Below are 20756 nucleotides of genomic sequence, written 5' to 3'. Positions count from 1 at the left end.
CAATCATTTGATATCAGATAGTATACTTACCTGCTGTATTGCTAAGAGTTTGTCACACTACATTATTTTTTGGGGTAGGGGGTGCTAGCAACTGAACTCTGGGACACTCGACCACTGAGCCACATCCCCACCCCGATTTTGTATTTTATTTAGAGACAGGGTCTCACTGAATTACTTAGTGCCTTGCTTTTGCTGAGGCTGACTTTGAACTTGAGATACTCCTGCCTCAGTCTCCCTAGTCCCTGGGATTACCAGTGTGCACCACCGAACCCAGCCATATTATTTTTAATTACTTATATATATGTGTGTCCCACTAGCCTAGGAGCTGCTTGGGACTTGGTGTGTTTGTCATCCCTGTAGTCTCTGCACTGACCCAGGGCCTGGCTCCAAGTAAGTACTTGATGAGCATCTGACATATGATGAACAAATAAATAAATGCACTTGCAAAGAAAAGAAAGAAGGGATCTAATCATGGGGATTTGTTTGTTTGAAGGTTAAGAATCAATGAATACCTTCTTTTCAGGAGATACTGTTTCAAGATTTTCGTTTTCTTTCAAATCGTTTCTTAATTTTGGTTCTTTCACTGGAGATAAACCTTTGAAATTTCTTTTGTATTCAGTTTCATGGACAATTGAATTACCTTTGAATTGTGGAACAAATTGGGCTTTATTGTGGAAAACCTTAAAACAAAAATTAGTTTAGTTTAGATTTTTTTGTCAGTTAATACAGAACTTAGGTCTTTGTTTTTTAAAAAAAAATCATATATAAAGTTGAATTATAGGATTAAAAAAAGCAAAATTATATATGACTGTCATTTCACTTCATATGTCTAATCCAAAGGTCAAATTTCCATATTCTTAATTACATTTTAAATAATAGTAACTGTAATCAAAATAATGCTTAAGACAAAATAAGTAATAAACCACACTTGTGTTTTATCTTTTCTTCCCATTTACCTACCTCCAACCTCCCGTAAGTAAAATAGAAATATTTGAATTATATAAATAAAATTGTAATTGTTTTTGTCCCTCCTTTACATAAATTTTCTCTTCTTATAACAATATAAAATTCTTAATATTTTGAATACCAGATGTGTTTGATTGAGTTTTTCCATTGCTTACTTATTTTTACCTTTTTCGCTAAGCAAGAAAAAAATTCGGGAAATTACATTAAATGTTTCATTTTATCCTTAATGTTTTATCATATGGTTTCAATCTTATGGTATATAACCACTGATTACAAGGAAGTCAAATGGAATAAGTAGGAGTTCAAGTAAGTTCTACAGTACTGTTACTTTAAAATGCTGAACAGCACATCTTCATTCAGATCTAATCCAAGCAGTACGCCTTTTTTAATACAAGACAACCTCAAGGACTTTTCAGCCGAAAACTGTTCTGACTCCTTTACATACTTAATATAAGACATCCTTTCAGAGGACAGGTGTCTGATAAAATAGAACTGAATAGCTCTATTAGAGGTTCCATCAACAAGTAATGAAAGCTTATCATAGAGCTCTTCAAGTCACAGACCCTGAAACTGATATGCTTTTGACTTACAAAGAACATTTGCTTCCAAAAGAATTCTTTAAAACCCTCACTAACGAAAGTAATAAGATTACTAGTGAAGATATTGCTATTGATTTATTTCATGTTGTACTTTTGATACTATAAAAATAACATTTCTACACAATGCGTTCGCTAACATGTAAAACTTGTCAATATGGTTCTGATTTGAATCAACTTTAGTTTATGCCTCAAATATTCCATGAAAACTGAACAATTACAATTTTCAGATCATAAAGTAGTTTTCTTAGGTACTTAAAATCCAAGAATATCTGTGAACAAGCAGAAGAAGTACTAAACCTATTTATTAGGTTAATATGTTCTTAAAATGTTATAAGTTTCAATAAGCCCAAAACTGCCACAATGTATGCAGTCACTGGTATTATTATTTTAGTGTAAGATGAATGACACTGTTGTCCTGCAGAATCCAACTATCCTCTCCTCTTAATTTTTAGAGGTATATAAAGTATACAAGTGAATGTTGCAGTACAGGAAAAAATGAATGTGAGGGGGTGTGAAACAGTGTGTGTATTTAATCAAGACAAACACAAAGACCAGGAAAAAGAAAAGGCTAAGTTCTCAAGGGTCCTGGAAGTAGAGCTATTTCCTACCTAGGCCTGGAAGTATGGTTAAGAAAATAAACAAGGGTTCAGATCCTAAGAAATATCTAGAAGATGATAGCAATAAAACAGCAGAATATCTAAAATTGTGCAAGAGTATAATGAAATCTAATATCACATTTTGAATTTTATAAACTGTCAATTATTATTATTATTCACCTGATACAAAAACAAAATTACATATCTTGTGTTACTTTAGTGATTTTATATTTATTAAAATATATATCCGAACTAGTTATGTCTTTCTTAAAAGACAGAAAAATGCAAAAATATTAGTCAACTAAGCATAGCATTTTAGAATAAAATCAACGTAATGAAATTTTTTAGTAAAAATATCTCTTAGCATGCAAAAACTTTCCAGTTCCCCAAGTTTTCATTACCCTGTCTCATAATTAGTGTATGTGATGGATCTGGCAACAATGATCATCAGTAGCCTAGGACAGTATAACATTACTGCTATAAATCATAAGTAGTAAGAGGATTTTAGCAAAACTCTCATTCTGTTTTCTAGAACCTACCTCAGGGCCTACATAAGTACCAAATTTCTTTTGGCTTTTAATTCTATGTAAATTTACATCACTACATCAGATGATGATACTTAAAAATGTATTATATCCTTTAAACTACCTCATTGGCTGCAAACACTGGAACAGTTTCTTTAGAGGTCTTCCAAACAAACTGCCTTTGATATTCAGAATTTCTCAAGGCATTATGTGAAGGAACAACTGTCAATCCAGCTTTCTTACGTAGAAGTCTATCCACCTGTTAGAAGAGAAAAAAAAAAATCACTCAAAGCCGTTAAAAATTTGTACTCAAACTTTCTTTTCAATTGTGCTTAGAAACACAAAAAAGAAATCTATCCTCTTTAACAAGTTTTTAGGGCTACGTCACAGCATTACTAACTATGTGCACATTATTGTGCAGCAAACTTTAAAACTTTTAAATGATCTTTAAACTGTTAAACTATTTCAAATTCCACTCTTAATACTGTCAATGGACTATTATGCACCCCAGAAAAAGGCAGCATCTCTCAGTCCCTTCCTACCAATCACTCATAATTAAATCTATTACAAAAAAAAAAAAAAAAAAGTACCTTTTCTAATCCACACATTATTTATATGGACACCCACTTCCCCTGCCCACCAGACTCACACATCACCTTCCTTGATTCCCCTGCACCCCTAGTTTTCTCAACAAGCCATAGATTCTTCTCCAGCACTCTGAAGTGCCTCTGCAGAGTTCCAGTCAGTGGTGGACATGAAACAAGGAAGGAGCCATGGATTGAAGGCAATGAGATCCCACAAAGGAGCCCCTGAGCTTCTGCTTATGTGCTCACAGGGAACAGTGGCAGGCCAGCTGTGACAAAAGAGAACAGAACTGCAAGATCTTTAACAGCCAGCCAGAACTCTCCTTCCTTTTGCATTTGGTCAACTGAGATTCTGTTTGTTTTCTTGCTGGTATACAATAAGAAACTGAAATGGGGATGGGTAGAAGTCAGCTCAGTACCTCTGCCAGAAGTAATGGCCTACTCCCCTTTCTGTCTCAACTTGATCTCTCCCTTAGGACTCAGGTGCCAATTTTGATGACTAAAATCCAGAGGCAGGCTGTTCACCCAATGAAGGCCTATCCTAGTAAAACCAATTCAAAATATCAAGTATGAAGAATAGAACCATTCATACTAACTGAAGTCAACAGCCTCTTTATCAACTATACCACAGACAAAAAACAAGGGAAAATTTTTAAACACAAAATGTAATATTAGTAAAGTGATGTTAAAACCAATAAAGAATTCTAGGCTTCTGAAAAAAAAAGCACAATGAATATGCCTACCCCATCATCTACATTTTCGGAAAGAAGCTTGGTAGAATGTTCCAGTTCCACATTTTCATTAACCGGTACATGGTTTGCTATTACATCCTCGTTCTTTTCCACAGCACATGAAGCTCCTTCAGATCTGGAGTCTGCAGAATGAGATCTGGTTCTCTTGGGAACCCTGGAGCCCTCTAGTGAGAGAACTTTTTCTTGGTTTACATTGTTTTGTTTCATCTCTTGTGATTTTGGTATTTCTGGGACTTTAGGTTCTGGTGATACAATCACATCATTCTTTGAGATAGCTCCATTCCACTCCAGAGATTTTGAAACCTGTGTGTCATGGTAAGGGACTCTTCTTTTGGAAATAAAACTTGGCTCTTTGGTGATCCCTACAAAACACAGTATACAAAAATAGCTACCAAACCACAAAGTTACAAAGAAAACTCTTAATAATACCTATGAAAGAAGAAATGGAATTTAAAATTCAGTTAGAGATATATATACATATACACACAATTTCCTTCAGAATCAGGATATAAAGCTAAGTATATTTTTCAACATAAAATATTTAATTTTGCTTTATCAAAGTATTAAAAGCTTAACCATAACCAAAAATTAAAAATTGGGGTCACAATGCTCAGGTTATCTTTACACAAGTCACAAGAATCGAAAGGTGAACAGATTGGCAAGCCAGCGAGGACATGTTGCCTCCGTCTCTAATTACTTTCCTGTTCTACTTAATAGGACAATGGGCCCTGGTCTGTCAAAATTTGGAACTCTGCACAAAGCTTCTCTTATGCAGAGCAGACCCAAATGAGAAGGGATGGAATGTCATTATGCTGGATCGTGGTTCTACTTTTGCCTTGATTTCCTGAGCAGCAGAAATAATGAATCCTTTCAACGAGAGTTAAGATATGACTTCTCTATACTTCTGTCTGGCAAGCAAATGTCCAGAAACTTCACCATCTACTGAGGTAAAAGAAGCTCTGTAAATCACAGCACTGAGACACTGGCCTAGTTTGGAGTCATTCTTTAAAGAGAAAGAAGACTGCTGCAGAGAGGGGAAGAGGGTGAAGATCAGAAATGGAAGAAAAAGGAAGGCAGACAGAGAATTGGTGACAAGATAAAACCAAGAGCTCCATCACCACTATCACAAATGTGTTAGCTGTCAACCCAGAGTTCCTGTCCTTACCGGCTTCCCTAGACCAATGGCCTCCAAATGGATAAGGTTAAGACTTCCCAGGGGAATAAACAGAAATGAACACCTTCCAGATCCTCATCCAATCCATATGTGCTCTTGCTTTACACTGATCTATGCCAAGAGCTGCATCTGCCACCTGCAGTTCCATTCCCACTGCCCCTTTGATAATCACCCTATTCCTACTTTACAAAAGACAGACATGCCTCACAACCCACTGAAACTTACTATGATGCATCACCCCCCGGTATAACAAAATCTCAAGGGTGGGGAGACAAGGGGACAATCAAGAAAGCATAATTCCCAGGGGAGAATAGATGACAGGAAAAGCACAGGCAGACTTGAAATAACAAAGGAATGGCATCTTATTAAATACACTTTCACATCTTTTCCATCCACCTATCTTAGAATTAAAATTCAGACACATGAGAAGGATGTCATGTGAAATTAACTTTTGGTTCATTAACTTTGAACCAAAAGATAGTTAATTTTTTTTTTTCTCACAGGAAATACCTAGTTTGGCTGGTCAGTTTGCCAGTGAGAAATGACTTTGTCAATTACATAAGGAATATTTTCCATAAATTGAATGAGCTAAGTTGGCAGCCCCATGTTTTAACAAAATATACGTAAAGCATCTATTCAATATCCAATATGCCAGAAAGTACTCTCCTATAAACTATTTATAAAAAACATAAATAAAAATAAATGAATATCAATTTAAAAATGTATGAGAGTGGATAGCAAGATTTTCTAAATTCTTTTAGGAAGCATGAAAGCAAAAAAAATTTGAAGAACACTGCCTTAGACTTCTGTTTTAATACAAAGTCAGGATTTGGGTAGGTGCACCAAATGTAAAGGGAAGATTCTCAAGTAGACTGACCCTTGTCTCCCAGAGCCAGCAAATCCCAGGGTAATAAACACAGAATGTTAAAAGAATGTACATTCAGTCCTATGCAAAACTACCACTGTTCCCTGCTAACCTCCCACCTCCATTTCTGAGCTCTGGCTTCACCCTCTGCCCTTACTTAAAATTTCCATTGACATTCCCCCGCCCAGACCATTCCTTCCTTTTAAACATACATTGTTCAAAAGTGGCTTTGTTCCCAGGGTCTCCTTTTATCACTGTCCCTTAAAATGTAGTTGATCTAAGTTAAAATATTATGGGAGCAACTATCTGGCTAAAAATTGTTAATGCTCTTTTCATATCCCTCTGGGCCTTCGGCAGGATATCTACACTTTAAGATTTATTTTGCATTCTTAATATAATGGCACCTTGAAAATGTGGAATTTCTGGTCACTTGGAAAGAGAAGATTATGAGCAGAAGGGTATTCCCAACACCCTCCCAGGGAAGCAAGGGACACCCAAGTCTCTGAAGTCATGTTGGGATAAGCATCCTGATACTTCAGAAGGAATCCTAAAATAGCCACACACTGTAGCCACTCTTCCTTTGTTCCCCAAACCTAATCCTGGAAACACTCCCCATTTTCAATAACTTCCCAACCTTTTTACTCTGCTCATAGGTCTTTCCTTTTCCTGTTTTAAAATCTAATATTTAAGGAACTTAGATACCGCACATCAGTCGTTCTCACAAGTCATCCATGAGGTACCAAGCACTGATCTGTGCATATACACATGCCCTAATAAGCAACATCTCATTTAATACCTTACAACAATCCTATGCTGTGGGTTAAATCTCACTTGGCAAAATGCAGATTTAAATTTAAGTTTATTCATTCATTCAAAAATCAGTTTTAATAAGTAGTCGAGTATTCCAAGGCCCTGAGTTAGGTATTGAGAAGAAACAAGAAGACAGAGCCCTGCTCTCAGAGATATTACACTCTAGTGAGGGAGAAATTAAACAGGGAGATACAGTAAAGTCAGTCTGTCTCTTTTCTATCATGCCTGGGAAAATTGGTCAGGACTCAGAATTCCCTAGGATATGGGGAGGCAGTGTGTGTAATAAGAATGTGACCTTCTGAGTTCATGGGCTCTAAACAAAACAGACTTGATTCCAAATCATGGCTCTGCCATTTACTGTGAACCTGAGGCAAGCCACTTAATCTACACTTCCATTCCTCAAGATTTTGGGAGTGTTCTTCCCCAGGCTAATCCCCTCTCAGTTTTCCCAGTTCAAATGTCACCTCCTTAGAAAAGTCTTCCCCAACTATCAAATCTAAAATGTTTTCCTTCCAATCCACCTGTCTCCCATGTTATCTATCTCACATTCCTACTATTTTATATATAACCTGAAATTTCTGTTTATTTATTGAACTGCTTATTATCTCTATAATTAAGGAACTTTGGTTCAGTGATATAACCCTAGATACTGGGATAGTCTGGGGCCATGGTAAACAAATATTTAAATGTATATTTATTTATTTATTTTAAATATATTTATTTTATTTATTTCTTTGTTTTATTTTTATGTGGTACTGAGGATGGAACTCAGGGCCTTACATGTGTGAGGCAAGATCTCTGCCACTGAGCCACAATGCCAGCCGTAAATGTTTATTTAACAAATATTCGATGAATATTCATCGAATATTTGTTAAATAAATGAATGAGTTAATCAGACCATCTGGATTTTGAATAAATCATTTTGTAAACTAAGTCCAAGGTTTACTAAAGTTATAATGGCTACTAGTTTGATCAACTTACCTAGTTGATCTGATCTAAGTCCAGCCCATGGGTATCTTCGTCCCACCGAGGCATTATAGGAATCTGTCAAATATGACTTTTTCCACAGAAAGTTTCTCTGGTATTCACTCAGTCCCTGTAATGTAAAGTACAATTTGAGTGTAGTGCAATTAATGAAAGTTGATTTAAGGCACACATCAATAAAAAACAACTTCCAAAACTCCGAAGAGTTGAAAGACTCAAGACCGATAATTAAACACAGACAAGCTCCTTAATAATAGCTAATGTTCACCCCAGCCCTGTGCTAAAGAGTTCATGTGTTATATCCTTTAATCCTCACAACCACTTGAGGCACAGCTAGTGGGAATCTGAGAGGCTCCCTTCTGGGCTGGTTCTGTGATTCCAAACTGTGAGTGCATCTGATATCCTGTGGCAACCTAACTCCTCATCACTACCAGGCTCCCACCAAGTACACAATATTCTGAATCATGCCTAGAGGCATTTTATATTTTAATAAAATCAACCAAAGAAAGACAAACTTCCTCCCATTCTGGATATGAGACCTTAAAGGAACTACGGTCAGGATTTATGGAACACTGTGGTCACCTATTATGTTGAAGAGTGCTGGTCCCTGAACAGCTACACCGGAACCTTCTAATAAATCCTAAAACAAATGCACAACTATGAAAACTGTGTACTGCCCAAACTCTTTTTACTAATGACCCATTTCTCAACTATTTAGGAGATTCTTACACTTTCAAGTTTTAAAGGAAAGAGGGATTAAACTGTGAGATGGGGTCACAGGTGTCCCAAACTGAAGTCGCTTTTCGTTCCTCCTGTCTCCGCTCCTCGGAATCCCCTCAGATGAATCTGTCCTAATATCATCCAACATCCCCACACACGGTAACTGGGAAGTGTGTGAGAACCATGAAGGGAGTCAGGTAAGAGGAGTGAGCATCCACCAGGGCCGCAGCAGGCAGGCTCGGGGCTGGCCGCCTCCGCGGGGCCAAAATGCGCAGCGCAGGAAACCAGCGCGGCGTCCTCGCCCCGCACCCGCCGGGCCGCGGCTCCCCCCAGCCGCCCTCAGGCTCCGAGACCCCGGCCTCACCTTGAAGCGCACCGGCATGGCTCCGGGCGCTGGAGGCCCCTCCACTCCGACAGTTAACGGGACAAAAAGCCCCGAGGGGGCGGGACGACAACAGTCGGTTCCCTAGCAAAAGCCTAGGCCTGGCGTCCCCGACTACGCGCCGGCGCACTACGCGCCTCCCTCCTGAGACCTGTCGCTCTGCCTTTCCCCGCCCATTTTGAATCTTTAAAAGCAATCAAGGCTCGCAGAGTCCCTCGCCGCCTTTACGATTTGACCAATCAGTGCCCGAAAGGGAGCCACCCACCTCCCTTGCCAAATCCAGAGGGCGATTAGATATGGCGGGCGGAAGCCTGGCCAATGAGGCTCTCGGGATCGGGATGGGCGGAGCCCCGCGGGAGCTTCATCCTAGAAGGGCTCGACCGGTCCAGGATCTGGCTCTGCGCAACAATGGGGTGGGGCGTGCTGGTGGGGTTCGGATGCAGCCTATTTCGCTGGTCCCAGGATCTTGACATCATAAAACATGGAGGGGTTTGCTTCGTTCCAATGCACAACGAAACCAAATGTTTTCTAAAACTGAATGTTTTCAGAAAAGATGTTTGGGGCTATTCAGCTGAAAATTATCCACCTTACACTATTGTCACATCAAAAGGATAGGGTCAAAAAATAAATAAAACTTAGGTTAGAATAAATTTTATTGAAATTCAAAAGGTAAATCATTGTCTTCCTCCAGTGATGTTCTTCCTCCCTCAATCTCTGCCTGCCTCCAAAACTACATATATGTACAGTTCTTAGATTTAAATATATATATATATATATATGTATGTATATATATATATATATATATATACACATACATATATATATATATATATATATATATATATATATATATATTAAAGATGCTTGTCTCAACTTCCAAACCTTTATCCTTTTTCTCCCCTTACCCTTTTTTAAAAATAAAATTCCATTTGATTTTAATAGTCTTATGGCCATCATCATCAAGAGATATTTATTGACAGAAACAGTACTGACTCTGAGAATTGAGGAAGAGAGAGATTGCCCAGACAGTTTCATGATGTGTACTTGGGAAGGATGTGCATTTAATAGTCGTCTTGTGGTCAGTTTCTAAATGAGAGGTGTAAATGAAAGGGGTGACAGAAGTTTGAAGCAGGGAGTCAGTCATCCCTGAGGGCAGAAATGATTAGAAAAGGCCTGGGAGGAAATATTCAGACTCAGTCTTGAAGACTAGAAGAACTGCAATAAGTAAAGAGGGAAATAGTATGATCAAAGGGCAGATATCTGGGTACAATGCCCCCAGATTTCTTCCAGGAACAATGAATATAGCACCTTCTACTTTTATCATTTGTTGACAAAAAAAAAAAAAACTCTCTTAAGTGTTCAAATATTAGCACCAACCTCTCCTTTATGCATTTTCTGCCAAGGCTTGTCTTTCTGATTCCTAATTGATGTCTCCGCTCTTATTCTTCATCACTAAGATACTTAAAAATTCATTTGAAGGAGCCACCTGATATCTGAAACAAGGAGAATATTAAATTAGTCCCTATGCAGCCATGTATCCAGGGGGCCCTTGATTAATGTTAATTGGTGATGACAGCATCTCTGTTGTGCAAATTAAGAATGGCACAAACAAGACACAGTGGAACATAAAATAAAGTCCTCTGCAGGAAGGCAGTCCAGATCTTACAGGGTAGGAAAGCACAACTCCGATTGCACACACAGCTTTGTTACCATGTAATGCTAAGGTGAAATAAGCAAAAGCAAATGTGTAGAATGTAGTTTGTCTCGTAAACAAGCCAGTGATGACTGCAGTAGAGTTCTGCTTCACAGAGAAGGACAGAAAAACCAAATGGCAAGTGGTAAAAATAATTTAGTCACTTCCTAGGTTTGCTAGAAATGTATTACAAGGACTCAAGGAAGAAGAATATTTTAATCTTTATTGTTAAGCAAAAGCCTATCCCCAGTTTATGAGGCAAAGATATAGAAATCAAAAAAAAGGACAACCTCAGTAAAGAAGTTTTGTAATCTGTGTTCTACCAGCTCTTATCTTTTCTGCTGCTGTAGGAAATAGAAACCAACAAATTTCCACGTGTTTTTTGGGATTCCCTAGTAGCTATCTCACATGTGCTTTCAGCTGCAATATACAGCAGCACTGACACTTATTCCAGTAGCCACACATCCCTCAGTGTCACTCTTGTGACCCAGCCATCAGGGCCACATTAGTTTGGTGCTCAGACTTCACTGGGCACAGGTACTCCCTGAACTGTTCAAACCTAGGGGTAATCTGTGACAAAGTGCTTTTCTCCCTCTTTTGTATTACCCTCTTTTAAGTGAGTACAAAAGTGTCCTAATGAAATTAAAAAGAAAAAAAAAGTGTTCTAGAGAACTTTATTTTTCATTTCTATTGTAGCCTTACTTATCTCCAAAGGTCTCAAAGTGAAGCCCATGAATCCTAGGTCAGAAAGTGATTCCTCAAGTCATGCTGTGCTTCTTTCTCCCATTAGCAGTCCTTCTTACTGGAACAAGAGTACCATACCTGGCTCACTCTTCCCTTTGTTGATTTCTGATTCTAATACAAATAGATTTCTGTCTGTTGCTTCTATATAGGGCAATTCTTTTGACCCAGTAATTCCTCTTCACACATGGGGGAAAAAATTCATTTAAGTTTACTTAATGCATTGTTTGTAGTAACAAATGCCCGGAAACAACCTACCTGTCCATCTAGAGGGGACTAGGTAAATACTAGTTAAATACTTTTTGTTCATCCAAGAGTCCAGGTAAGAACATGCTCTGCAGTGGGTCCCAGAGGGCAGTGCAAGCTGCTCTACTACCTAGGGCCTTGTGACTCAGCATGATCAGATGGGTTGAACCCCCTTCGGGCAACAAGTACTACGTCTGTTCAGGTCCAGCCAGGAAAACAGAAGCTACCTAGGCATTTCAACAAAGAAATTAATATAAGCTATTGGTTATTTAGTTATTGAGAACTTCAAACAGCTAAAAGGAGAAAAAGGGGACAGTAATTCCAGGAAGCAATTCATGCCCCAAGACTGGGAAAACAAACATTGAGGTTAGGAGAATCCAGAGGTTTTTCAGGAGAGCCCTGGGGGAAGGGTCACTGGCCAGGGGCGTGATTGCCTCTGAGTAAATAGAATGAGGCTGGGAATGTCAAAAATAGGAAAACTGGAGACTGCAATCAATTGCCACGGTGGGGTAAAAGGTCAGGTACTCCTGAGAGGAACAGGAAGCAAAGAGAGCATTCCAGTCTCTATCCCGTGTCCTGTCCTGGCAAACTTCACAGGGAGCAGGCCTCCTGGTTTGCAGTCTGAAGGGTGAGACAGGAAGTGACAGACAACAGCATATTAATTGCACATATCCATAGAGCCCTTGAAGAGGAAGGGGCATCTATTCAAGCTAACAAGAAAGACTCAAGAAAAAAAGCAAGTTGTAGAGGTGTGCGATAGTATACCATCCGTTGAGATTAAAGGAAGAAAAAAAAATGACATATGCTGTCATATAAGGGCACAAGTCACAGGCACGTTTTCTCTCACTCGTGAATCTAACTCCATTAGCAGAAGCTATAAAGATGAAGAGCATTTTATTCAACTTACTTATAAAGATATGGAAGCTTTAAGGTATTGATAGTTACCATTACAGCTGTTCTCCTTCCACAAAAATAACCCCTGTTGGGCAGCCAAGCCGGGGAATTGGCCTTGATCTGAACTGCCTGGACTCAGCCATTCATCACATAAGAAATAAGTGAACATTATAAAGAGGAAAAGTTTCTTTAATGTGGGTTGACTAAACTGGGGAGAAGCAGCTAGATTGTTTCTATTCTGGTCCTACAGAAGCATTTATAATTCATAGAAACAAAAGCCAGGAGATATACATATACAGACTTAGCTATGCTGTGCTAGCCAGGGAATCTGTCAGTTTTAGTTTGCTTCGATTCCACCTAGACCATGAGATAGTTTTTTTTAGCTCCCATTTTCAGCCTAAGGAAGTTGGAAAGTTAAAACACTTCAGAGTTTTTAATTTCAAAGGGACCTTTACTTCCAGTGGTCTTTTCTACATTTACCTTAATCTGTGTACATCACAACAAGGATGCTGATCCTTTCAAAGACAAAAACAACAAAATCCTTTGGAACAATTTTTATTTGTGCTTGAAATATAAATACACTCACATACGACTCATTCTATTCAAAATAGGTACTCCTGAGAGGAACAGCAAGCAAAGAGAGCATTCGAGTCTCTATCCCATATTCTGTCCTGGCAAACCTCACAGGGAGCGGGCCTCCTGGTTTGCAGTCTGAAGGACTGCGATCACCTTGTGAATCTAACAATCTCCTGTCATCTCCCTGGTAGCAGCTGAAACAGTGGAGAATTGGCATTTGCCTCTAACTATATTTATTTTTATTTAACAACAGAAAAAATTAAATATGATCCATACACATGAGACAAGGCTTGGAGAAATGAGATACAAAAATGAGTAAGACATCACTCCTGCCTTCAAAGACAATCTCAGCCTGGGAGGGAAGGGGTGGGAGAAACACACAAAGAACACAGGAGATGAAAAGAAATGAGGAAGCGAGGCAGGGGTTCCACATGAGCACCTGGATATTCTAGAGATGCTTTTATATCTAGTGCCAGAAAATTGGATCCAAAAAGGGACCTGAGAGCAGGCAAGATAAAGGAGCTGCTTTTAAATTTCATCCTAGAAAACACCTGATCCAGGGCCTTTCACTTTCTCTTTGTTCTGCCCTGGGTAGCTGAATCCAAGCCAGACCTTCCTTGGGAAGATTCACCTCACATTTGCTCCAGATCAGTTCCCAAAAAGGTAAAATGTGATATCATGCTGCTTTTTATCCCCGCCCCCACACATACACCTCTGCTCCATTCCTCTCCCCCAATCTCAGCCCCATTGCTTCAAAAATCAGAGTAAAGCTTTCTAGAAACTACTATTTTGTCAACAAAATGATAACAACTGCCTTGTGTTTGCACATATGTAATTTTCTCTAAAATACCATAAAAGGAAACTGAAATTCCAATTTCCAGGCTTCCAGTTCTTGAGCTGTGTAACTTTCTCTCCAGTGAGACTTAGGAGCTTTCCTTGGTAAATTTTGGACTTCAGCTTTTGCCAAAAAGCAATCAGTCTGACAACCACTTTCTTTTGCCTTTTGCCATTGGTATAAAGTGATTTTTCCCGATATGAATGGATTTCTAATTGTACAACATTAAAAAATGACAAATCAATGCATTCTGTCTCAGAAGCAGAACTGATGACATTTCACATTAATGTCAGTAAGAATTAAATAAACAGGGTCTGTGATTAAGACTTACACAGGAAACAAGTGCAATTTGCCCTCCAGATTTTAGCTGTAGGATGTCTTTGTTGACAAGGGAGTGTCTCTGGCATTTAAATGAGGTGGGGGGACACCTTTCCGAGGGCTTTGGAGGGACTCCAGGTTCTCTTGACAACAGGACTTTTTTTTCTTTTAGTGAGTCTGAGGGACTCCTCACCATACAAGGCCAATTATGAGTAAATAATTCTTAGTAAGGCATAAACCACTGCAAGCCTCACATACCATAATAATAATGTTGGGCCTCTGCTGAATACAACACAGCGAACAAAATTGGGGGGCACAAAATTCCTGTCATTTTAACGCCTCTGTTGTCCGTGATTGTGCTTTCTAAGAATTGCCTTTCCCTTTCTTTACTGATTATTCATAGTCTTAAATCACAATCCCTTTACAAAGCACCCGCAGCAACACAGATTTTTCTAGAATTGCTAACTGCAGATTTGGAAGCATTTGTTCCCTGACCACATAAAACCAGATGTCATGTTTCAAGGCCAGAGCAGAGGACGCTATGCAACTGCAACCTCTTCCCAATAACCTGTCAATCTCTACCTTTATACCAGAATAAATTTTGAAATATTTCTTTGTCACACAGTTAATGTACATGCACTAAATAATCTGCTCTGCAGGTCCAGACCTGATTGCTATTGTTATTCTTTCTGAAATCACTGTACCTTCTAGTAGTAATGCTTTTATCCTGTATCAATAAAGAATCAAGAATTTTTTCAGAACATAATAAAGTTAGTTTCTTCTTCTTTGTGCTTTTAATTATTGGTTACCCTGAGCGATTTTTACATGTATTTTGCTGGAGCAATGAGCTCATAAAAATCTTAGTATTATGTTGTTCATCCTTGGTTTCTCAGCTTCTATTAATTGAATTAATGATGTTTGACATAATGGAGAGTGATATGCCCAATTGTAAAATATTGCACATATAAACTTAAAGACAGTTTCAGTATCATTGAGCACCATCTATGGAACAGACTTTAGGATTCGAGTTCACTTTTGTTCCTCATAGCCATGGCAAACACTGAGACTTAATCCATACCAACTCCCACTCCACTTCCTTCTCCTACTGCAGAAGGTAGAAAGCTGAATATCCCTTTGATCTCAGACTTGTGTGCAGCAGAAGTTGAGGTATAACATTCTGCTGATCAGAAACACTTCCATAAACTGAGTTATGGAAAAAGCAGAGCATGGGTATGTACTGTGATGGTGTAAATCATGGCAGTCCCAGCAGCAGCAGCAGCAGCACAGTTCTGGAACTGGCAGCTCTATCAGCAGCTTTGTGATCATGGCAGGGGTAAAGCCAGGGCTTGTAGCAATGACTTCCTGATTAGCAGGCAACTTCCTGGTTCTATCAGTTCTTAACCGTGAGTCTGTTCTGTGTTCTGGCCCTAAAATCTACCTCTTCAGCCTTCCTAATCATTCTTTAAGGCAATTGTATCAATCATCTATTGCCACAATAATGCTATATAACAAACACCCCCAAATGCGGTGACTTAAAATAATAACCTTTGCTCTTGAATCTATGGGTCTGCTGGTCAGATCTGCTGATCCAGCTTGAGCTTGGCTGATCTCACTAAGCTTGCTCATATATTTGTGGTCAGCTGATGGTTAGCTAGGAGGCTGACTGGTCTCAGGTGACCTCAGCAAGAACAACTCATCAATGTTCCACATGGCCTCTCCTAGCCTGGATTGTCCTTGTGGCAAGAAGGGATTCTAAGAGCAAAGAATGCAATGTCTCTTGAGGATTTGGCTTAGAAATGACACACCCTTATTTCTACCACATTCTGTTGGGAGGAGCTACAAAGTCACATGTTAAAAGTCACCCCTGAATACCCTGGAAATATCCTTTCTGTTTTGAATAGCTAGAATATATTCTACTCTTTGCAATTTAATTCTGACCAATACGATGCTGGGTCAAACACATGCATTTGTCTCTATTCCCTATTTAAACTTCAAAAAAGGACAGTAAATTAATAAAACAGGTATAAAGAAGTGAAGTCAGAGAGAATGGCAGAAAAGACAACTGCAAAATAGAGATATCAACAAATATTGGCAATATTGAGAGCAGAGTCTGATATAGACTGAATTCTGTAAGATGCAAACTCTGAGATGAAATGTAATGTGCGTTAGTGAGGATTCTTGGCATTCTCACCAGTGGAAAGGAAGGCCCAGGAGCAAAACTGGATAGAAGGAGAGGTCAGAACTACAAGGCAGACCTAACGACAGCCTCAGCCAGGCCCAAGGAGGAGTCTGTCAGAAGTTGTCCTGCCTTGGTCCAAAAAGGCCCTTAGCAAGGCCAGAGCCTTGCCCTCTGAAGTAGAGGTAACCTTTTAGGAGGGCCGACAGCAGAGAATTCTTCCAGAAGTAGCAAAAGTTAACATATCTTTGTTTGAAGTAAGATATTGGATAATGTATCATTGAAAGCACATTCCCACTAAGAAGTCAATTCTCTTTTTTCTTTCTTTTTCTTTTCCTTTTTTTTGTTTTTGTTTTTGTTGTTGTTGTCATACTGGGGATTGAATCCTGGGGTACTTTACCATTGAGCTACATCCCCAGCCTTTTTCATTTTCTATTTTGAGACAGGGGTCTTGCTAAGTTTCTGAGGCTAGCCTCAAACTTCCTATCATCCTGCCTCACTCAGCCTCCCAAGTCACTGGGATTACAGGTGTGCACCACTGAGCCCAGCTAGCAGTCAGCTTTCTTAACAAGCAGAATATAGTTGAAGCCTAAAAAAAAAAAAAAAAAAAACTGTTCCTGTTGGGATCTAGTCTCAAACGGCAGTTAGAGGTTTGATCCCAAAATCTTTAGGCGTGAGGAGGATACATGATATATGTTGGTACTGGTAGCTTTGGCCACAGAACAGAGTCCTGGATTAAATATTGCCCTGCCCTCTCTAGGTACTGCCTTAGGAGAGAACTGATTCCTAGCACCACCAGAATCCTACACAGAATCCCTTACCCTAAATCTTTCTATCCCTTGTTCTGATTAAAAACTCCTAAAGGTAAAATACTAGATCTGAATGTAGCCTTTCCCTTCCCTGGGCTTACCTGGAGGCAGGGCGGTGATGTTCTGCTCCTGGATCCATCGTCCACAGCCTTGTGCTTCCATAGATTCTGCTGGTGTTGGTGCCATTTGAACAACTAAGAAAGCTCGATACATGGGCCCAGGACATTCTACTTATAACTTACACAACAAAGGAAGGATGGGAATGGGGATAAAGAGGAGCAGAAGAATCCCAGCCCTTGAGGAGAGCAAGGAAAAAAGGAACTGAATCTGAGAAGCTGGCCCAAGACTTGTCTTTTTACCTACAGGAATAAGAAACACACACACACACACACACACACAGTATGAAGGGAAATTGTCAATACTGGTAAACCAAGAGGAAAAATAAGACAGGGAATACTACCATTTAGGCGTAATTACAACAAGCACAATAACAATGGTGATATTTTTTTCTTTTTCTTTTTCTTTTCTTTTCTTTTTTTTTTTTTTTTTTTTTTTTTTGTACCAGGGATTGAACACAGGGGTGCTTAACCACTGAGCCACATCCCCAGCCCTTTTTGATATATATTTTTTTAAGTTGACACAGGGTCTTGTTAAGTTGCTTAGGGCCTTGCTAAATTGCTGAGTTTGGCTTTGAACTTGCAATCCCTCTGCCTCAATCTCCTGAGCCATGGAATTATACATATCTTAAAGCATCTGTTCAACTCAATTAGAAAGTTAAACTCTGCAACTCTAGGGATAGCCTGGGTGTGAGTGTAATTGAGAAGAGTTATAAAATGTGAGCAGTTCTGTCATTAGATTAAGAATTGTCCCTTTTTGTACCACTGCACCTAGTTTAACATTATTATCTATTAGCCTCAAATTTATTTTGAACAATGCCTTTTCTGAGTATTATTAACATTCAAGGAGTCCTTGCTACAAGTCTCAAGACTGGGTATGTTGTATCAGAATGGTTCAGTCAGGAAAACGAAGGAATAGGGGCTTCATACAGAAGAGAGAGCTACATGAGATGTGAGAGAAGCTAGGGGAGTGAAAATCTAGAAGGTGACAAGGGAGGACACAGAAAAAAGTTCCTGATGATGTCAGCCTGAAGCTTGGAGTGTGGGTGGAGAAACTCGGGAAGTCTGAGAATCCTGATATAACTACACAGCCTTTTCTGTGAGCTCCTGTGTCTGGTGACACCTTCAGCAATCATTACCCCAAGAACAGTGGTCACCCTTCATTTCTCTGCCTTCTAAGTGTAGCATACAAGTCTTATTCACAAACTCCAACTGGGAACCACATGTAAAGGGGATTCTGGGAAAGGTAGTCCCAAGCCTAGGCAGGAGAGATGCTGCTGATGTGAGTTATAACAAGCCACCCAGCACATGACTGACTATAAGACCTAGGAGGTAGGTCTTGTTACATTTTTTTTTAATTTTTAAGATTTCATTCTAATTAATTATACATGATAGTAGGGTTCATTTTGACACACACACATAGATGGAGTATAACTTCTCATTTTTATGGTTGTACATGAGGTAGTTACACCAGGCTTGTAATCATATATACACATAGGGTAATAATGTTCCTTTCATTTTATTAGCCTTTCTATCCCCAAACCACGTCCCCACCCTTCACTCCCCTGTCTAATCCAAAGTAACCTCTATTTTTACCCTGGCCACACCCCCTTATTGTGATTAGCATCCACATATCAGAGAAAACATTTAGCCTTTGGTTCTTTGGGATCGGCTTATTTCTCTTAGCATGATATTCTCTAGTTCTATCCATTTACATCATTCTTCTTTAAGGCTGAGTAATATTCCATTGGGTATACATACCATAATTTCTTTATCCATTCATCTGTTGAAGGGCACCTAGGTTGGTTCCATAGTTTTAACTATTGTGAATTGAGCTTCCCTAAACATTTATGTGGCTACATCACTGTAGTAGCTGATTGAAGTCCTTTGGATATAAACAGAGGAGTGAAATAACTGGATTAAATGGTGATTTCATTCCAAGTTTTCTAAGGAATCTCCATACTGCTTTCCATAGTGGTTGAACCAATTAGCAGTCCCACCAACAATGTATGAATGAAGATTTTTCTCCACATTCTTGCCCTCTTAACAGTTTTTTGGTAGATAAAATTCTGAGATATTATGTAACTTGACTGAAATCACATATTAGTAGCCAGCAGAGCCAGAAACTCAAACCCAAGCCTGTCTGGTATCCAGGATCATACTTTTAACAACTCTTCATGCTGGCACTTCAAAATCTATATAAATACTGATGATCTGTCAGAATATTTCTTTTCATATTATGCCCCTGTCTCTGTGACCACCCGAGGCATGTGTTTTGACTCCTCTGAACACTGTAAGAAATATAGATCTCAGGACCAAAGTGATGTGTGAGGGACATATGCCTCCTTTGGGGCCACGTTGGGACATTTCTGCTGCCTTTGGTAGCAAGTGAACTGTTAGATCACTTACAGAGCTGCATTATCAGAAAATCCCTTTCTTTCTCTGGTTGGGGAGAAATTAGTACCCACAGTTCTTGTTCTTTTCCAAGTACTATGTCCTACGTGATGCTTCCTTGAACCTCTTTTGGAGAGAGGGAAGGATACACTTTCATCATTCAAGTTGAGTGAGAAGCGTTTGGAAAGCAAAATGTATGCCCCTGGACTTTGTAAAACAGAGCAGCTATTATCTAATTCTCATTGGGGAAACACAAGGGGGAAAGATTGTGGCAGAATGAAGAGAAGCAGGCAGTAGGAACAGCCTACACTTCTGCTCAACATAGGACAAGAATGTACGTTTTCTTGCTGGAGAGTGGGAGGGAGCCAACCTGGAGTCATGTTTGAGTCTACCTAAGATGACTGCCTGGTGGGGAAATATGACCCAAGGGTGGGTTGCCAGAAGTCCAAGTGCTGAGAGTGGCATGGGGGTGGCCCCTGAGGTGTAGCCCCGCCCACACAAAGGGAGCTGCAGCCAGAGGTCCTCGGTGGACAACCTTCCCAAACATCCCTCTAGGGAAAGAGCCCGCAGTTGTGCACCTGCCACCTCAGAGGAAATCATCAGATTACAAACTGCATAAACCACAAAGGCCTTCTTTCATTAACCCCTCTCCTCCTGGGCCTCGCTCTGGAAATGAAAGAAGCCACCTAGAGAAAGCAGAGAAGAGTAGATCATGTGGAACGCAAGAAGAAGAGAAGTCAAGTGTGCCTCTCTCCCAGCTAAGGAGTCCAAGAGGAGGTGAGGACAGAAGGCAGGACAGAAGGGACCTGGGCCAGAGTTTCATGCTACGTGGGAACTTTCAAAGTCACTAAAAGAGGCCACTCTTTTCACTAAGAGTGACCAAGAATTTTTTGTTTTGTTTTGTTTTTGTTTTTTCTATTGAAGAGTAACGGAAAAAGTCTGCAACCTAGCTAAGATTGCATCTAGGAATGGAATTTAATAGGGAAAGAACAAAGTCGATAT

At 39.5% G+C, this 20756-nt stretch overlaps 1 protein-coding gene across 2 annotated transcripts in view; it reads right to left on the bottom strand.

The window, feature by feature from the left end:
* Positions 1–9071, bottom strand: part of Mdm1 (Mdm1 nuclear protein) — a 32289-nt gene extending 23218 nt beyond the window's left edge. The window contains exons 1-5 of one of the 2 annotated variants that reach the window (XM_027928395.3): positions 8939–9071; positions 7852–7966; positions 4013–4383; positions 2810–2944; positions 513–680 (exon numbers count right to left, since the gene is read on the bottom strand). In XM_027928395.3, coding sequence (XP_027784196.2) covers positions 513–680; positions 2810–2944; positions 4013–4383; positions 7852–7966; positions 8939–8956 — 807 coding nt within the window. In that variant the 5' untranslated portion in view covers positions 8957–9071. Of the gene's footprint in view, positions 1–512; positions 681–2809; positions 2945–3341; positions 3409–4012; positions 4384–7851; positions 7967–8938 lie in introns of those variants that run through there. The other variant, XM_027928409.3, reaches the window with a different exon arrangement.
* Positions 9072–20756: the final 11685 nt, after the last annotated feature.

Source organism: Marmota flaviventris, chromosome 3, assembly GCF_047511675.1.
Source record: "Marmota flaviventris isolate mMarFla1 chromosome 3, mMarFla1.hap1, whole genome shotgun sequence".
NCBI classification, from domain to species: Eukaryota; Metazoa; Chordata; class Mammalia; order Rodentia; family Sciuridae; genus Marmota; species Marmota flaviventris.
This window is presented reverse-complemented; position numbering and strand designations above follow the sequence as displayed.